General features: G+C 41.7%; 1 protein-coding gene across 1 annotated transcript in view; it reads left to right on the top strand.

The window, feature by feature from the left end:
* Nucleotides 1-19,373, top strand: part of CPO (carboxypeptidase O) — a 170,943-nt gene that overhangs the window by 55,887 nt on the left and 95,683 nt on the right. Inside the window, exon 3 of the mRNA XM_073633393.1 lies at nucleotides 9,720-9,795. Within this exon, the coding sequence (XP_073489494.1) occupies nucleotides 9,720-9,795 (76 nt within the window). The remainder of the gene's footprint in view (nucleotides 1-9,719; nucleotides 9,796-19,373) is intronic.

Genomic DNA, 19,373 nt, shown 5'->3' with positions numbered 1-19,373 from the left:
ACAATATATTCATTTTGATGAGCTTGTCATTTTTCTATTGTAAAAATACTTTTTAAAAAATGCAACGATGCCTTGAAAGGTACAAAAGAGGACATTTTTGACATCCATCAGTAAAGGTAATCCATTTGAGAAGAATAAGTGTGTGCTTTGAAATAAAAAAGACACATTTTCTCTATACATTGATAATACATTAACGGAGAATTACAGGAATGTATAATTGTAGACCTTTGTTCAGTTAAAGAACTTTGTATCCTATTCACTTTGGCAAAAATCCAGAGAAGAATTTCCGAAGAGAAACTGCAGAAGCAGTTAATAATGGAAATGCAAAGTGGTTTCATTATTTCTTGCATATCATATAAAACAGATCAGCTTGATGTAAATAACCTCATTAATGTATGTTAATCTTAAACCTCATCTCTGAGCAAAATAAGACTTTTTTAAAACCTTGTGCAGTAGGGATATACTCGCCTAACTTTGACGTTTGCCTCCCCCCGCTGGCACTTTTCCAGTTGCATGGAATTGGTACTCCAGAGATGCAGATGTGCCTGTGCTGGTCCTTGCCAGTCCCCTTTTGCTTTCTCCTTGTCATCCTTTTCTTGATCTTGAAAAGACCCTGTCTCTGTGCAGCCAATAAGTGTTCATGCCATGGAGGCAGTAATGTGGACACCCAAAGAAGAAACCTGCCTTCTGTACACAGAAGGTAACAGACTCAGGACCAGAATGTCAGTGACCTCGGATTTAGGTGAGTAGAAGGGGGTAGTTAGAGAGGGGTGGGGAAATGTATGTCTTTAGGAGCAGTCTGGAAAGGAATTTTAAAAATTATGTACATGGAGGAAACCTTATTTTTTAATGTCATACTCTTCTTCCTGCTTTACAGTTCTTCACAATGTTCAAGCTTTGCTGCTCTTTCTCACAATTATATAGTCTAAAGTCTATAAGTCGGCTGTCTTATCAAAAACTGTACACTCCTTATAATAAAGATGCAAAGATAAAATACAAGATAATTATCCCAGCATTAACAGTGCTAGAAAAAAATAACTAAAAGTATTTAGTGCAATTCGAAGTCAATAAAAAAACCCACACAAACAATATTTTATATGTGACAGAGTCCAACCAAAAGTCTGTAAGGTAGATGTAGTGCTCCGTGACCCCTCAGAATCATAGGGAAGCCTCAAAGTCTCTGTATACCATCACCGAAAAGAAACCTCATGCTCAAGTGGTCCCCTTTGGTAATGCACTTACCACAAAAGAGCTAAAAATCAGCCTTATTATCTCCAAACACTATTAAGTAGGCTACTATCCTGGGATCGGATCCTTCATAAGCCAGCAGTGATGATCAAGATTAAACCTGGTCTCTCCTTATAGTATGGAATAGGCTCCTTTCCTTGTATATGTCACAATTATTTCTTAAGGTTGCTCACCAAGTATACCATACAAAGAAAGAGGGAATTCGCATAGCATAACACTTTTTTCTGGTGAATGGGTAGGGGTACAGTGTACCCCTACCCATTCACATAGGGGAGCGAGATCTGAGGGCCCCCTTGTTAAAGGGGGCTTGCAGATTCCGATAAGCCCCCTGTTTGCAGACCCCCACAACCACTGGGAAAGGGTTGTGGGGATAAGGGGCCTTGTCCCCATCAACATGAGAACAAAGTGCTTTGGGGGGACTAAGGACTGAGGGACTCCAAAACACTCTCCCCATGTTGAGGGCAAGCGGCCTGGCATGGTTTAGGAGGGGACGCTCACTTGTCCCCCTCCCTATCCTGACCTGCCAGGTTGCTTGCTCGGATAAGGGTCTGGTATGGATTTTCGGGGGGAGCACCACCACTTTTTTTTTTTTAATGTTGGCGTGGGGTTCCCCTTAAAATCCATACCAGACCGGAAGGGCCTGGTATGGATTTTGGGGGGGACCGCCATAACATTTTTTTTTATTTTGGCACGGGGTTCCCCTTAACCATTTCAATACACTGTGTTATATATACTACACTGCCTGTACTGACTGAATATAGAGTCTACACTAATTGTAGAGTATATGCAGCCCACTCAAACCACAGGCTCATCTATAGTAGAAACTAGCCAAATTTCCTTGTCAAAAGAAGTTTATTGAGTATACAATGTTATAAAGATACATAAAGAAAGTTTACAAGGATCTATAAAGTAAGCTCATTGTTTTACAGTAGGGTTTATATAGGTAAATATCATGAAATTTCAAATATTAAACATTGGGTTCACGTAAACCTAAATTAAAGATATATATCATTTCCTTAGTTACTTTTGTAGGTATTTAAATGATTTATGCCTACTATACATATTGTTTACAAGTAGAGTGTATATAGGTCAAATAAATTCTGATAATGAGCTTTAATCGTAAGGTGGAGAAAAGGAAACAGAAAGAAGAAAAAGGGTTGAAAGGTAGAGGTATGGTCCACAAGGTTGTCCCGCTCGTCAGTTTATTATTCTTTTTAGTTCTCTTTGAAGCCTTAGAATGGGTGTCTCTGTAAGTCATTTAATCTGTTACCATGGCAACAGGACAGAGTCACTGAAGTTTGACAGGAACTGTTGTTTTATCCAAGGATGCCAAAGTTTTTCAAATTTTGGAATTTGATTTTGATCGATGGCTACCATCTTAGCATGGGACATTGTATTATTCATTCTGTGAATTGTTTCTGCTAGTACCAATGTAGGAGATTTCCATGCCTTGGCCACTGTTTGTTTTGCAGCCGTTATTAGTTGGATCATAAGTTTGAATTGAGAGAGTGTTAACCATTCCGGTTTTAGATTAAGTAAAGTTAAATATGGATCTGGTTGTATTATTTTTTTAAATATTTTAGATGCAATCACGAAGACTTCCTTCCAGAAGGTTTGGATTACTGGGCACGTCCACCATATGTGTAAATATGTGCCTATTTCTGGGCATCCTCGAAAACAAAGAGTTGAGGTATTAGGTGAATATTTTGCCACTCTAGCGGGTACAAGGTACCAGCGAGTTAGGACTTTATAATTTGTCTCCAGTGCTAAGATGTTGGGTGAAGATGACTTAGATGTGAGCCATATGTTAGACCAGTCCGTGTCTTCTAAAGTTCGTCCCAGGTCCTCCTCCCACCTCTGAACGTAAGAGGGTCTATTAAGATTTGCTACTCCATATAATTGATTATAAAGTGATGAAATTGTACCTTTAGCAAATGGATCTTTTGTACAGATTGATTCAAAAATGGATAATTGGGATAATGGTGTATCCCCCTTTAGGAATGGTGTATAGAAATTTTTGATTTGGAGATATCTAAATATCTCAGAGTTTGGTAGATCATATTTTTCTCTAAGCGATGGGAATGAAAGGAATGATTTAGATGTTATGAAGTCATTTAGTGTCTGAATGCCTGATGTTGTCCAAGCTTTAAAAGAATTTGGGTAGATCCATGCCGGATAAAAGGCCGGATTTCTGATAAAAGAAAGGAGAGGATTGTGTGGAGATTGTAACTGATATTTGGTTTTTAGTTTATCCCAGAGAGATAAGAAGTGTTTAGTTATGGGATTATGAATTTTAAAGCGGTCTTTAGGATCAAGCCATTATAAATTTGATATTAATAGAGGGTCATTTTCTGAAGCCTCTATAAATACCCATAATGGGATTTCCTGTTTTGCATGGTATTTGGACAGACTGGCCAAATGTGCTGCTCTGTAGTAGTTAGTAAAATTAGGGTATCCCAGGCCTCCTTTATTTTTGGGAAGATGTAGTGTGTGTATAGGTATACGTGGTTTAGAAGAGCCCCATATAAACGAAGTTGCTCTTTTTTGTACTATTCTCAAAAAATAGGAAGGAATTGGAATAGGGAGGACTCTGAATAGATAAAGCAATTTGGGTAGAATAGTCATTTTGATTGCATTAATCTTCCCTATCCAGGATAAAGGAAGTTGCGACCATTGTTTTATTAGATTTGTGATCTGTCTTAATACAGGAGGATAATTGGTTGAGAATAAGTCAGAATGAGATGCTGTTAAATGAATTCCAAGATATGGGATTGATTTTTCTGCCCATGTGAATGGGAGTGCAGCCCTAGCCGGGATCAATTCCATGTTTGTGAGTGAAATATTAAGCACTAGGCATTTCTTAGGATTAATCATAAGGCCGGATAGGGCTGCAAATCCATCAAGAGCTGGTATTAAGTTAGGACCAGAGACCTGTGGTGATGATAGAAAAAGTAATATATCGTCTGCAAATATACATAATTTGTGTGTAATACCTCCTACTTCAATGCCAGTTATAGTTTGGTTTGTTCTGATGTATTGGGCCATGGGTTCGAGTATAAGGGCAAATAATAAGGAAGATAATGGGCAACCCTGTCGGGTACCTCTTTCGATATTAAAGGCTTCAGATTTGTATCCAGCATATTTTATATAGGCTTTGGGTTTATTATATAATGCTTTGATCCATGTTAAAAAGTGGGGTCCAAAACCCCATTTTTGTAATAAATATTGCATATATTGCCAGGATACTGTGTCAAATGCCCTCTTAATATCGACAGATAGAAAACATAAAGGGATTTTCCGTTTTTTTGCAATATGTGCCAATAACACTGCCCTGCGTATATTATCGCCTGCCTGTCTATTTGGCATGAAGCCTACTTGATCTCTATGTATTAATTTTCCTATAATGCTATTGAGGCGTTTTGCTATTATTTTTGCTAATAATTTAATATCGAGGTTTAACAGAGAGATAGGCCGATAATTCACACAGGAAGTATCATCAGAAAGGGGTTTTGGGATCATACAAACAATTGCCATTAGTGTTTCTTGCCGAAAAGAATGTCCATCTAGAAGTTTGTTAAAAGTTTCAGTGAGAATGGGAGAGAGTATTTCTGAGAATGTTTTATAGTATAAAGCCGAGTAGCCGTCTGGGCCTGGTCTTTTGTTAAGTTTTAGATCTTTTATGGCGTTAGCAACTTCATCTATAGTTATAGGCTCATCCAAACTGCTTTTTTGATTCTGAGATAACTCAGGTAAGGTTATTTTTGAGAAGAAGGATTCAGCCTCTGTAGGATTAAATTCATTGTTTGTCTTGTATAAAGTTGCGAGATGTGAGTGAAATTTATGGACTATTTTAACTGGATTACAAGTGTAAACATTTTTTGATAATTTTAAACGTATTGGTTTGAAAGATTTGTTAGTTGAATTTAATGCCCGAGCCAAATATGTACCTGGTTTGTTTGTATTCATGTAGAAATTGTGTTTGGAGCGTTTGAGGGATTTATCAACTGACTCAGTGAGAAATAGATCGTATTCCAATCTAGATTTTTCCAGATGAGATTTTGTACTCGTCGATGGATTATCTTGAAATGATATGTAGGCTGCATTAAAATTGAGTTCTAGTTTTTTTGCTAGATTTTTGCGTTCCCGTTTAAATAGTGCCATTTGTCTTTGTATTTTACCACGCAAGACAGGCTTATGAGCTTCCCACAGTGTTATTGGGGAGATGTCTGTTGTATTATTAATTGATATGTATTCCTTTAAAGCTTGTTCAATGGCCATCTGATGTAGTGGGTGTTTAAGCATTATGTCCGGTAAGTACCACGTTGGGTCATGCGCTTTTGGTATGGCTGAGGCTATAGTAGTGTATACTGCATTATGGTCAGACCACGGAATCGGAATTATATCTGATGCAATAATTTCTGGTATCATTCCTATTGTTAGAAAAATTTGATCTATTCTGGTGAAGGTTTGATGAGGGTGCGAGAAATAAGTGAATTTCTTTTTCATTGGGTTACTTTCTCTCCATGAATCTACCAGATTGTATTTGGAAAGAAGTTGAGAAAAAGGTAATCTAGAGGTTATTTTGGATGGTGTAAAAGGTGATTTATCTAGAAATGGGAGGAGGACCTGGTTCGAATCCCCACACATTATCACTGTTCCTATTTTGTGTGTATTAATCACTTGTAATATATGTGTGAGGAATGGTGTAGGTTGTTTGTTAGGAGCGTAGTAGGAAATCACCGTGATTGCTGTATCCATTATATAACCCATGAGTAGCAGGTATCTACCTTCTGGGTCTTTAATTTCTGATGATAAGGTGAATGGTGTGGATCGGTGAAATGCAATTAGAGTTCCCCTTTGCTTGGTACAGGCAGAAGCCGTGTAAATTTGTTGATAAAAAGGAGAAATATATTTTGGAGTAGAATCTTTGGTGAAGTGTGTTTCTTGGAGGCATACTATGTGAGCCTTCTTGTTATGGAAAGTACGGAAGGCTTTGGTCCTTTTTTGAGGGACATTTATTCCCTGAACATTCAGGGAAAGTATATTCAGTGGTGCCATGGCAATAGATCAAATAGTTTTGACTTACTTTTTGTTATGCAGAGCTGACTGCGCAGATCAACCTGTGTGGACTGAAGAGATGAATAGATAGAAAAGAAACCAGTGAATTCTGGAGTAAAGAGTAAACAAAAAATATATGAGATTAGATGATACATTGTATAAATTATTTTTTGCCAGTAATCACAATTTACCCGTGAAAGAGAATAAATATCTCTCTCAGGGGAATAAGTGCCTTCGTCACACTCCCACATAATATGGTTGGGAGAATGAGGAGGGCTAATGGGGGTACACGGATCTTCCGCTTACAGGAGAGAAGTGCTATGTCAAAAGAGATCAAAATGATGTTTCATTAATTGGAGTGCAGAATATAGTTTTTGTTGAAATTATTTATTCCAGGGTGGTTGTATATGGTTAGTCTTGCCCTAGGCTAAATAATTCAGTTAGAAAGGTACTGTTAATAACTTTGGTATTGATGAAGATAGTTTGAATTATTTTGGGATTTTAACCCTTTTAGAGTAAACAATTACATATTTTATTCATATGTAACTGTTTAGATATGTTAACTCATAAAATTGAGGTTGTATTGCTTCAGATTAGAATAAACAAAAACATAATTCTAGGAACTAGTTAGGTAATAATATATTTGTTTTAAGAAAAGAAAGAAAAAGCTTCCATTACTTCTGGATTATTGAACATATTTGTCCTAAAAAGTAATAAATCTATTGTTATTACCTGATAATATATAACTGAACAAGAATTTCCTTATTTCACTTATATATTCTAAGGCTATATGAATCAGAAGTAATAAGAAATATAACTGGAATGTAACATGATCCCACACAGTGTGAGACTATCAGAATGCAGTTACATTCAGTTATAAATACAGGTTTTTTATAGAGAACCATCTCTTAGTATAATAAATGAAGAGATATCAGGAATTAGGATGTCAGTCCATTGAATCTTCTTGGTCCATGGATGATGTGGCATAACGGCCTCTTTTGTGAGAATGATGATTCCCATTTTGTTCTGAAATTTTCTGGGTGCTGCCTGAAGGTGAAGATGACGCCATTCTTCTGCGTGTAGGAGTGTTGCTGCTTGTGGGTTCTGTCAGATTTAATTTTAAAAGGGTTTGTTGTAGTTCATCTGCTGATCTGCTTCTGTAAATTGTACCTTGGTAGTTAAATCTGACTGAAAAGGGGAAGCCCCATTGATACATAATGTTGTGGCGTTGCAGTTCCATTAGTTGGGGTTTCATGGATCGTCTTTTAGTAATAGTAAGTTGGGATAGGTCAGCAAAAATTTGATAATTGTGTCCTTGAAAATTAAGTTCCTTTTTTTCTCTTGCAGCAGTTAGTATTTGTTCTTTCGTTCTGTAATAATGAAATTTTGTGATTATATCACGTGGGGGTCCATCTTTCTTTTTGGCTGTGAGGGCTCTGTGTACTCTGTCCAGTTCTAAACGTTCAATAGGGATATCTGGCTTTAGTTCTTGTAATAGAGCAGTAATAGTAGATTGCAGGTCTGTCACAGTTTCAGGTATTCCCCTTATGCGCAAGTTTGAACGTCTGGCTCTATTTTCGTAATCTTCGAGCTTAGTTTGAAGTATTAAATTCTCTTTTTTTAATTGTTCCAATTCTGTTATATTTTCTTGGGTTGTAATTTCAATTTCATCCATTTTTATTTCTAAGGCTGCGGTGCGGTTTCCCAGCTCTCTTATTTCTTTGGTTAGGCTTTTTGTTATTTGGTCTGAGGTTTGTTTTAAAGCCTTATGAAGCATCTTTTCAAATTGTAATAATATTACTGGGGATACTGAGGAGGCGAAACTAGCCAAATTTCAATCTTTGAAAGAGCAGGCTGGTTGTACCGAAGTTGATCAATTGATTGAGTTCAGTACAACCATCCTGTCAGTATTTTTTTATACGAACACTGCCGGCAGGGATAAGTTACAAGTAGAGATCACTGTATTCTGACTGTGGGGAAACCTTCTGCTGTCAGAATACAATAGCTCAATGGGAGGGATTCCCCCATCAACACTGTTGATGGGGGAATCAAGTAATTTTCTTCCTTCAACCACAAATTGGCTAATGCATGACCTGTCTAAGTACAGTAAAGCTGGCTATAGATAGATAGAATTTCAAACGAAAATTCTTAGGAAAAGTCCTAGGAAAATTTGTAGAAAATTCACAGAATATTCGTTTACCAAATGAAAACCACATATACTATAAGAAACTCTTTCATTCGAAAACAATTTACCATTCAGCCCCTTCAAATTTTCTCGTCACGGCAGTCAAAAACGAACACTGATTTGATCCACTAATGATTAGAAAAATGAACAAACTTTTTTTAAAACATTTCCGTAGAATTTTGGTTTGAAATTCTGCCCATCTATGACCAGCTTAAGGCATGGGCAGGGTGAAGATGTTTGGAAAACTATATGAAGTAAAGGAATTTGTTTTAGATTACTTACACTCCAATTAAACAGATACTGTTTTATATAACAGAATAAATTATAATATATAATAAAGATATTAAAATAATCTGTGCAGGCACTGAATATACAATGACTTCATACCTATATTACCTATATATATTATTTAATAGCTATATTTTTGAAAAATTCCAAAGAATCACAATTTCAATAATACTATCACAGGGAGGTTGCTTTTTTATGAGGTCTGTGATGGAAATCCCTGTCTACATAAGCATTTCCATAGGATCACTACTAGTTCTTGGTGAATTGATAGGGTTTGCTATAAAAAATATTTATCATGCCCACAAGATGAACACCTTCATAGTGTATTGCCATTTAATGGTTAATAAATTGATTTTCATCTTTTCCACAACTACCAGTAGACATTTTAGTTGCTTTTATTCCAGCACATCATTCAAATAATAAATGAAAGACTTCAATGGAGTAGGCAGTCAGACTAGAAATGATCATATTTTACAGAACCTGTCTACAAATGCTATAAAGTCTCCAATTTGTAGAGACCACTTAAACACTATTCTCGGTGGGATCCGCATCAGATTTAGTACTAAACTTTAGTGCTGTAATAAGCACATTAATTGTCCCCTTGGAGGGTTAAGCATGCCTCTTTTTTCAGAAAAAGAGAAAAAAATCGATTCAAGCAGATTACTATTCCTGAGAATTTAAGATGCCCGGAGAGATGAAAAGGAACCATGCAGAAATTCTCAAGGTCGTTCGAGTTATTAAATGAGCAAGGCATTAATGTATTAATAAATGGTTCATTCTTATTAGTATCTAACTGGGGAGGAGTCCCAATATATTTTCTAGTTTAGTCTGTTGCTTTAAAGCTGACTTGTTATACCCTTTTGATCCTTTAAAAATGAATTGTAATTGCCTAAACAAAATAATAAATATCTGTCTGCTCATACTATTTTTTACTTTTTAGGGACCAGGTTCTACAAATCATCCCACAGAATATGAAACAAGTTCAATGCCTATACCATATCTGTCAGTCGTCACAGGTTAGTAATTTAATTTAAAAAAAAGAAAACTAATTTGGCTGTAGAATTTAGAAAATACAAGCCACAAATTTTCAGCTATGTACATGTAATGGCATGACACAAGGAAAAAATTAACACAAGTGAGCAGGATGGTGCACCAAGCAGTATAGAATAAGTTGTGCAGTTCCTTTTAGACAGACAACCCACCATGTTTAATACATTATGAGGACAGCAAATATTTTAAATAGAAATAATTCCACCCGCGATTCCAATCACCCAGGTGTGAACGTAGCCTAAGCCTTGGAGAAACCTTGCTGATGCAGTATAACTATCTTGTGTCTTGTTGCTGTGCTCAGTCTTGCCATGGTGTATGACCTGTTACATTAAACTTCTTAAATGTCTTCCACAACCTCAACTTAGTAGCAGTTTGTGACTGTTCCTCACTCAGTATTAAGCCTCCTCCACAGTTGTTTATGTTTCAGTTAAAGACTGTGTTTTAACCTACATAAGAAATTCATGATCATTAGCATCTGCTTAGTATAATTGGTTAATCATACATCTGAATCCCACTAAATACCTGACTTTGTTCATATGTACAGAACCAAAGGGTATTCACACCAAATATTGATTTCATTTAGATTTTTCTTCTGTTCGTTCACTTTGCATTTTGTAAACTGATAAACAATTAATAAATTGATAAACAATTAAAATATATATTTTTGAAAGCATTCTTACTTTACAGCATTTGTTCACTCCTGACTAAAACGTTTGCACAATACTGTACATCACACACCAAATGTTAAAATTGTATCCAAAATGTATTATTCCACAAAGTCATGTTAAAGTTGTTTTGTTACTGATGCTTAAGTACATGCATACATATGAAGCTACTCCCTCCTTGGCTTTCCCATGCAGTTATATAACTGATATTATCTAGAACATTACATTGTCGGGACCTGGATCACCTGCTGGTGGCACTGTGGTTCCCAGAGCATAGGATCATAATACTGGTGTCCACTAGCAGGTGTCTCCCAGAAGCCAGCAGATCCTAGCAATTAGTCTCCAGCTGAAAGAGTATTGCATTCCTCCTTTAGGCCCCTTTCACATGGGTGCCTCTGTACAGTGGATTTCGCTTACTCAGTGGGGGATGGCTCCGTTGATCCCCGCTGAGTAGGCGGACGACAGGTCCTGTCCTCTCCACTTTGCAGAGTGGACACGTACACAGTCTCCTCTATGGGGAAATCGGATGGAAACAGATCGCCTGTCCATTTCCATATGATTCTATCCAATCCGATCCGCTCTCTTTTTCTTAAATGATGTTTGAAATAGGGATCATCATGTAGTGTCACCCCCGAAGGAGCCGCTTGAGTATTTTTGGTGCTGTACTCTGCCTGTCAACCCCAAAAACAGTCCCAGTCCCTCTGGCACACCTAACAAACAATGTAGTAAATAGACACAGGCGGTATTGAATCAGAAAGTATTTTCTTTACTGGAAGACCTTCTTTGGCATAGAATAAAGCAATAACAACTTGACAGTTAAATGTAATCCAACAACGCAACTGTGCCTTCTGGACTGGAAGATTTAGAGCAATGACATTCAACAATATAATTTGTCTACTTCCAGGGCCTCTTAAGGCAAAAGACCCTGAAGGCAGAGATAGCCACAAAGATAATAACAGATAGCAGTATGATAAGAACATTTAAACAGATTAACCACCAACTCTACTTTAGTTGGGCTCTATGAGTCCGGGCAGGAGGAGGGAAGAGGAATGACCCTTTCTTATGTCAAAACTCTCCTTTCTGTACCTCAAGACCACAGTCCCAAAGAACCATTTAAACAAAGTGTTTAGTTCAATATTGTATCTCAACTTGTAAGTTATATTTACCCGCTTGTTTGGTAAATAGAGTCTTAGGTAAAAGTATAAGCCCTTATGGCATCAATAAATGTAATCTCTTGTGAGAGGGATATGTTGTAGTCTTTCAGAAGAAATAAAGGCCTTAAGTCTTCAGCTAGCTCTTTGTTGGTGCACTTGGTGTCCTGTTTGGCTGAGGGAACAAGGTATATATATTTAAGGATATCCTGGCAGGCAGGGGTTATGTGCAGTATGCTGGCAGTATCCAGGTAAGCAAGGTGGATACTGTAACTGCACAGCATGGTGTAAGTGTAACACAGGTCCTACAGGTGTGGGCAAAGAGAAGGCAACGTTGTCTGCATGCAGTGTCTTTTGCTTGTACCTGTAAGATGGGCATGTACCCGCTCACCAATCCTGCAACCAAGGCCCAAAGGAGAGATGTCCCAGAATAGGCTCCTCAGGTTGCCCAGCTGGCTACCTAACCACTGGAATGCCCCGCGACGTCTGTGGAGATGCGCTTTGAGATGCAACCCCTCTCCCTCGGAGGACCACCAGGCTTGGGGGGAAAATGCCTATGAAAATCACGGAGGAGGACAGGGGCATGTGCATCCAAGGATGAGACCCAAGAGCGTTCTTCTGGACCGTACCCTTTCCAATGCACCAGGTACTGTATGCGCCCTCGGAACCTATGGAAGTCAACAATGTAATATACTCCATACTCCTCATGGTTCTCAACCTGTGCAAGATGAGGACGTGGCACCGAGGTGGTAAAGCAGTTGCAAACCAAAGGTTTTAATAAGGAGACATGAAATAAATTTGAGATACGTATATTAGAAGGAAGGTCTAATGCGTAAGCCACTGGGGTTAATCCTGCGAAGAATACGGAAAGGCCCAATAAACCGAGGTGCGAAATTCAGAGAGGGAACACGAAGTCGGAGGTTGCGAGATGACAGCCAGACCCTGTCCCCAACCTGGTAAAAAGGCACAGGCAGGCGTCTGTGGTCAGCATAGAGTCTGTACCTATCATTAGGATATAGCAAAGCCTCCTGGACTTGTGCCCAAGTGGAACAAAGACCATAGAGATGCTCCTCTAATGCAGGAATACTCTGCGGAACAAATGAGTCAGGCAACATGGAAGGTTGGAAACCATAGTTTGCCATAAAAGGGCACAATTGGGAAGCAGAATTCAAGGCACTGTTGTGAGCAAACTCCGCCCATGGTAAGAGGCCTGAAAAGTTGTTATGATGGTCAGAAATATAGCAACGTAAGAATTGCTCCAAGGACTTATTGGCTCGTTCTGTGGCCCCATTAGACTGCGGGTGATACGCAGAGGAGAAAGCAAGCTGAATTCCCAACTGTGCACAAAAGGCTCGCCAGAACCGGGACACAAACTGACTACCCCTGCCTGAGACAATCACGTTGGGTAGCCCATGTAAGCGAAAGATCTCCCGAGTAAAAGTTCCTTAGAAGTGGGCAACTTCTTAAGTAGAATACAATGCGATATTTTTGAGAACCGGTCAACCACCATAAGGATAACTGTGTTGCCGTGGGAGTTCACAATGAAATCCATAGACATGGGGGTCCAGGGCCTCTCCCCATTGGGTATGGGTTGTAGGAGGCCCACTGGAAGGTGTCGTAGAGTCTTACTCTGAGCACACATGGAACAGGCAGCTATGAAGGCAGTTACATCAGCACGTAGACTAGGCCACCAGAATTGTTGGGAAATGGCCCAAAAGAGTTGATTCTTCCCAGAGTGGCCAGCAGCCTTGGGAGAATGGTAAGTCTGGAGCATGGCAGTACGGAGACTCTCTGGGACAAAGCAGTGGTCACAAGGTTTCTCAGGAGGAGCATGGACCTGAGCAGCAAGAATTTTGTCACCTAAAGGAGAAGTGAGACTGGTGCGAACTGTAGCCAGAATACGATCAGGCGGAATCACAGGAACCGGAACCGACTCCATCTTGGAAGTGGAGGAAAACTGTTGTGACAAAGCGTCAGCCCTTACATTCTTAGTACTGGGTAAGAATGAGACAATGTAATTGAAACTTGACAAGAAAAGAGCCCATCACGCCCTTCTGGGAGAGAGGCGTTTAGCCTCAGACAAGAATGTGAGATTCTTATGGTGAGTAAGAATGAAAACTGGCGCAGTGGTACCTTCGAGGAGATGTCTTCATTCTTTCAGGGCTAAAATGATCCCTAACAGCTCTCTGTCACCAGTCTCGGAATTGCACCCTGCAGGTGACAACTTCCTGGAAAAGTAGCCACAGGGATGCATGGCGCTCTCAGAGGTAGGACGTTGAGACAGAAGGGCTCCAACTCCAGTCTCAGAAGCATCAACCTCAGGGATAAAAGGTAACGTAGGATCAGGATGTGCCAACACAGGAGCAGAAACAAAGGCAGCCTCTCTCAGCCTTGAGACTCTCAAAGGCGTTAGTGGACTCCGGAGACCAACGCTGTGGGTTACCGTCCTTTCTGGTCATATCAGTCAGGGGCTTGACCAGAAACGAGAAGTTATGAATACACTTCCGATAATAGTTGTCAAAGCCAAGAAAACGATGCAGAGGACATAAACCCACGGGTCAGGCCACTGTAATGCCCTGTACACATGGTCGGACTTTGTTTGGACATTCTGACAACAAAATCCTAGGATTTTTTCCGACGGATGTTGGCTCAAACTTGTCTTGCATACACACGGTCACACAAAGTTGTTGGAAAATCGGATCGTTCTAAACGCGGTGACGTAAAACACATACGTCGGGACTATAAACGGGGCAGTGGCCAATAGCTTTCATCTCTTTATTTATTCTGAGCATGCGTGGCACTTTGTCCGTCGGATTTGTGTACACACGATCGGAAATTCCGACAACGGATTTTGTTGTCGGAAAATTTTATATCCTGCTCTCAAACTTTGTGTGTCGGAAAATCCGATGGAAAATGTGTGATGGAGCCTACACATGGTCGGAATTTCCGACAACAAGGTCCTATCACACATTTTCCGTCGGAAAATCCGACCGTGTGTATGGGGCATAAGACTACTGAAAGTTTCTCTGGGTCCATCAAAAGACCAGCAGTGAAAATGACATAACTCAGGAATTTAACCTGTTCACAATGGAATTCGCACATCTCCAATTTACAATAGAGATTGTTCTCTCTTAGTTTCTGAAGCACACGACAGACATCTGTGTGGTGGTTCTCCAGAGACTTTGAAAATATGAGGATATCATCAAGATAAACCACACATAACTGCAACAGATCTCGGATTCCTGGAAAACTGCCGGGGAGTTACAAAGGCAAAAAGGTATTACGAGGTACTCATAATGGCCTGTTCTGATATTAAGTTCAGTTATCCACTCGTCGCCCTCCTTAATCCTCACGAGATTGTATGCCCCTCTCAAACCAAGCTTCATGAAAACTGTTGCTCCCTTGAGGCGGTCAAATAACTCCATAATTAATGGAATTGGATAGACATTCTTAATCATGAAACGATTGAGACCCCAATAATTATTACAAGATCTCAGATCACCACCCTTCTTCTTCACAAAGAAGAAACCAGCACCAGCAGGAGACAAGGATTTGCTGATAAAACCTTGAGAAAGACCGACAAAAGGGTAAACCCGGCCACGAGGGGGGATGGCACCAGGTTGAAGATCAATTGTGCAATCATACGACCGGTGTGGACCTTTGTCAAAGAGATCGCTAAAATCGTGGTACTCCTCCGGCAGGGAGGAGAGTGAAGAGGTGCACAGGACCTTGGCTACCTTCTGGAAGCATGTCTCACTGCATTGTGGCGACCAGGAGAGAACCTCAGCATTGAGCCAAAAGAAGGGTTGTGTCTCTGTAACCAAGGATAACCAATAACCAGCGGAAATTTAGTTGATGAAATAACTTGGAATTGAATTATCTCAAAGTGAAGAGCCCCTACGACAATGGACAACGCAACAGTCTCATGAGTCACATGGGCAGGCTGTAGAGGTCTCCCATGGCAAGTGGAGTGTCACGCAGCTGCATTGAGTGCTTCGATACAAAGGCAGCATCAATGAACAGGCCTGCAGACCCAGAGTTGATTAGAGCCTGTCTGTGACAGGACCTCAAGGTTTGGGCGTTCCCTGGATGGGTAGGACAAGTGACCTGCCTAGCCACAATTAAGGCACAATCTCTCCCTCCTTCTAAGGGTTCTCTCATCCGCAGAGAGACACGTGAAGCCCAAGTGCATGGGTTCACCTTCACTGATTGACTCGGTACCAGGAGGCATGGGAGGTGAGGGAGGCAAGGGTGGGACTACAAAGCTCGGAGACAAATATACCGGAGGCTTCCGCAAGCGCTCCTTAAAAGAGAGTCTTTCTCTGAGTCTGGAGTCAATGAGGATAGCAAACATGATCAACTTCTCCAGCTCAGTGGGTATATCTCGGGTTGCTATCTCATCCTTGATGGTATCCGAGAGACCATGAGAAAAAGCAGCCATGAGGTCCTCATTGTTCCAAGCATCCTCTGCTGCCAGAGTACAGAATTTAATGGCGTAACAGCTCATGTACTCTGATGCACATAAGGCACTTGGCAGCAGAAGCGGAGCATGCGGGAACATCAAATACCCTTTTAAAAGCAGCCACAAACTCAGGGTAACTCAAGACAACAGGTTTTTGCGTCTCCCATAGAGGGTTTTCCCAGGCCAAGGCTCCCTCAGATAGCAAAGATATCACAAAACCTACTTTGCTTCTGTCTGGTGGAAACGCCTGGGGCAGCATCTCAAAGTATATCTTAACCTGGTTGAGAAACCCTCTACATTGGACTGGATCACCCCCAAATTGCTGGGCAAGTGGAGTGGAACCAGACATACCTCTTATAGAGGTAATACACAGAGACTGGAACAGCAGCAGGGACAGCCTGCAACACAGGTTGTACCAGAGCAGCCACAGTGGGAGATTCCAGGTGAGCTGTGCGACTCAGGAGCGCTTGTAACACCATGGTAAACTGATCCATGCGGTGATCCTGCTCACCCAGTCTGGAAAAAATATTACCAACAAGTGGATTGACTGCATCTTCTGAATTCATGGCCTTCGCTTACTGTCAGAAACCATGAATCAGACCGAGACAGAAGTAAAGTAAAACCACACTTGTTTAATAATAAAAGTAAAAAGAACAAACGTAGTCAAAACATAGCCAAAGTTTGGTAACCGGAACAAATAGTCAGACAAGCCAGAAAGTCAGGAAGCCAGAGATCAGCATAGTGGAACAGCAAGCAGGATCTGGAGCCAGTAGAAATGACAGCCAAGTAAGTCTTTAACAGGAACGCAGGAGTCTCTGTGATGTTGACCAAGGTGAAGGCAGAGCTCATCTGGGCTGGACAGCTGAAGTAGGCAGGACTGACTAGCAGGATATCATCAACAGGTGAGTCACTGTGGAGAGATTGGAGCTGGCAATTAGCTGACAGCTGAGCGGCCAGCTCAGAGGAGGGAAGGGCTGAGCCCAGCCCTAACAGTAACACATTTTTGGCAACAGCCACGAACTCATAAGCAGAAGGATTTGCATGATTGTGTTATCTCTAAGCAGACTCCTCAGTCCAGGAAGTAAATGCCAGTCTTTCCTGAACAAAATTCAGAGGCTGTGCTATGATCTCTGATAAATATCTGCATGTGTTACGCAGGTTGTGTTATGCCGCGTACACACGAGCGGACTTTTCAGCATCAAAGGTCCGACGGTCTTTCCGACGGACTTTCGACGGAGTTACGATGGACTTTCAAACGACCGGACTTGCCCACACACGAACGGACTAAAGTCCATTCAAAAATCTGTTGGTTTGAACGTGATGAAGTACGAAGGGACTAGAATAAAGGAAGTTCATAGCCAGTAGCCAATAGCTGCCCTTGCGTCCTTTTTTGTCCGTCGGTCTAGCATAGAGACGAACTGATTTTTCGACTAGACTCGAGTCCATCGGAAAGATTTGAAACATGTTCCAAATCTAAAGTCCGTCTAATTTTCGACAGAAAAAGTCAGCTGAAGGTCCGATGAAGCCCACACACGGTGGGATTGTCCGATGGATTTGTTCCGTTGGACCAGTCCGGTCGAAAAGTCTGGTCGTGTGTAAACGGCTTTAGATTCACATTAGACGAGAGATCAGCATATGGTTTTGTATTCCCATAGATAGAAAGCTAAACTGCACTCCTAAACTGCAGGGGTGTTGCTAGGTCTACAAAAGATCTGGGGCCAGAGCCCATAGCAGCAAAATAAAGAAAGTCATACGCTTGGGCAGGCATACACATGTATATTATATCTATATATATATCTATATATATATAGATATAGATATATCTATATATATATATATAGATATATATAAAAATATTGTTACATATCTGAGTGTGGATACCCCCTTACATAAGGGTCCCCAGAGAGCCCCTTCCTTATATCAGGGTCCCCAGAGAGCCCCTTCCTTATATCAGGGTTCCCAGAGAGCCTCTCTTTACATCAGGGACCCCAGAGAGCCTCCCCTTACATCAGGGTCCCCAGAGAGCCCCTTCCTTACATCAGGGTCCCCAGAGAGCCCCTCTTACGTGAGGGTCCCCAGAGAGCCTCCCCTTATATCAGGGTCCCCAGAGAGCCTTCCTATACATCAGGGTCCCCAGGGAGCCTCCCAATAAATCAGGGTCTATAGAGAACTCCTTCCTTACATCAGGGTCCCCAGAGAGCCCCTATATACATCAGAATCCCCAGAGAGCCTACCCATACATCAAAGTCCCCAGAGAGCCTCCCCATACATCTGGGTCCACAGAGAGCCCCTTACTTACATCAGGGTCCCCAGAGAGACCCCCCCTTACATCAGGATGAGAGAGAGGGGGGTGAGAGATAGGAGGGGTGAGGGTGGGTAGGAGAGAGGGGGGTGGATGAAAAGGGGTGAAAGAGAGAGAGGGGGTGGCTGAGAGGAGGGTGGATGAAAAGGGGTGAAAGAGAGAGAGGGGGTGGCTGAGAGGGGGGTGGGGGAGGGTGAGAGAGAGGGGGTTGATGAGAGGGGGGTGAGGGAGGGTGAGAGAGAGGGGGGTGGATGAGAATGGGGTGAGAGGGGGAGTGGGTAAGAATAGGTGAAAGAGAGAGAGGGGGTGGGAAAGAGAGACCCCCTAGCCCTGCCTGCAGTCCCTACTGTCCCAGCCCCTGTCTGTGTGGGTAGGCATGTGTGATCCACCTACCTCCCGACCATCCTCAGACGGCCTGTTTTCTTCCTATTCCATGACAGTCACAGCGAGCTGGGAGAGGAGGTTGGGGAAGGAGTGCAGGGTCCTGGAGGTGCCAGGGATGCTGCTCAGGGTGGTGGTGAGGCCTTGTCTTCTCTCTTTCTCACTCCTCCCTTGGCTCTTCCCGGCTGCCCAGGCCTCCCCCTCCCTGTTTGAATGTGCCGCTGTCCTGCACCCCACCGCCACCGGACCAGTGGCGGGACGATCCAGTCCAGGACCATGACAAGGGGGCTGGGCTCAACTCTTTAGGCCCCATGAGCACTAGCGCAGAGGAGGAGAAAGTAGAATCCTCCTCCGCTTTGAATGCTGGGCAAGGAGGGAGTTGCGGCTGTGACATCACTGGTTGCTAGACGCTAGGCGGCTCTAGCAACCAGTGGCCAAGAATGGAGTCAGCTGGAGGCGGGGCAGAGCCGGAGCAAGCGCTACCACGACTCAGTCCGCCCCTGTCCCCTGTATTCCGGCCCCGGACATAACTGCTAATTGCGGGACTGAACCCACCCGTTAAGAGACTTGGGGCTATGGGCCC

The sequence above is a fragment of the Aquarana catesbeiana genome, linkage group LG06 (genome assembly GCF_042186555.1).
Source record: "Aquarana catesbeiana isolate 2022-GZ linkage group LG06, ASM4218655v1, whole genome shotgun sequence".
NCBI lineage: Eukaryota > Metazoa > Chordata > Amphibia > Anura > Ranidae > Aquarana > Aquarana catesbeiana.
This window is presented reverse-complemented; position numbering and strand designations above follow the sequence as displayed.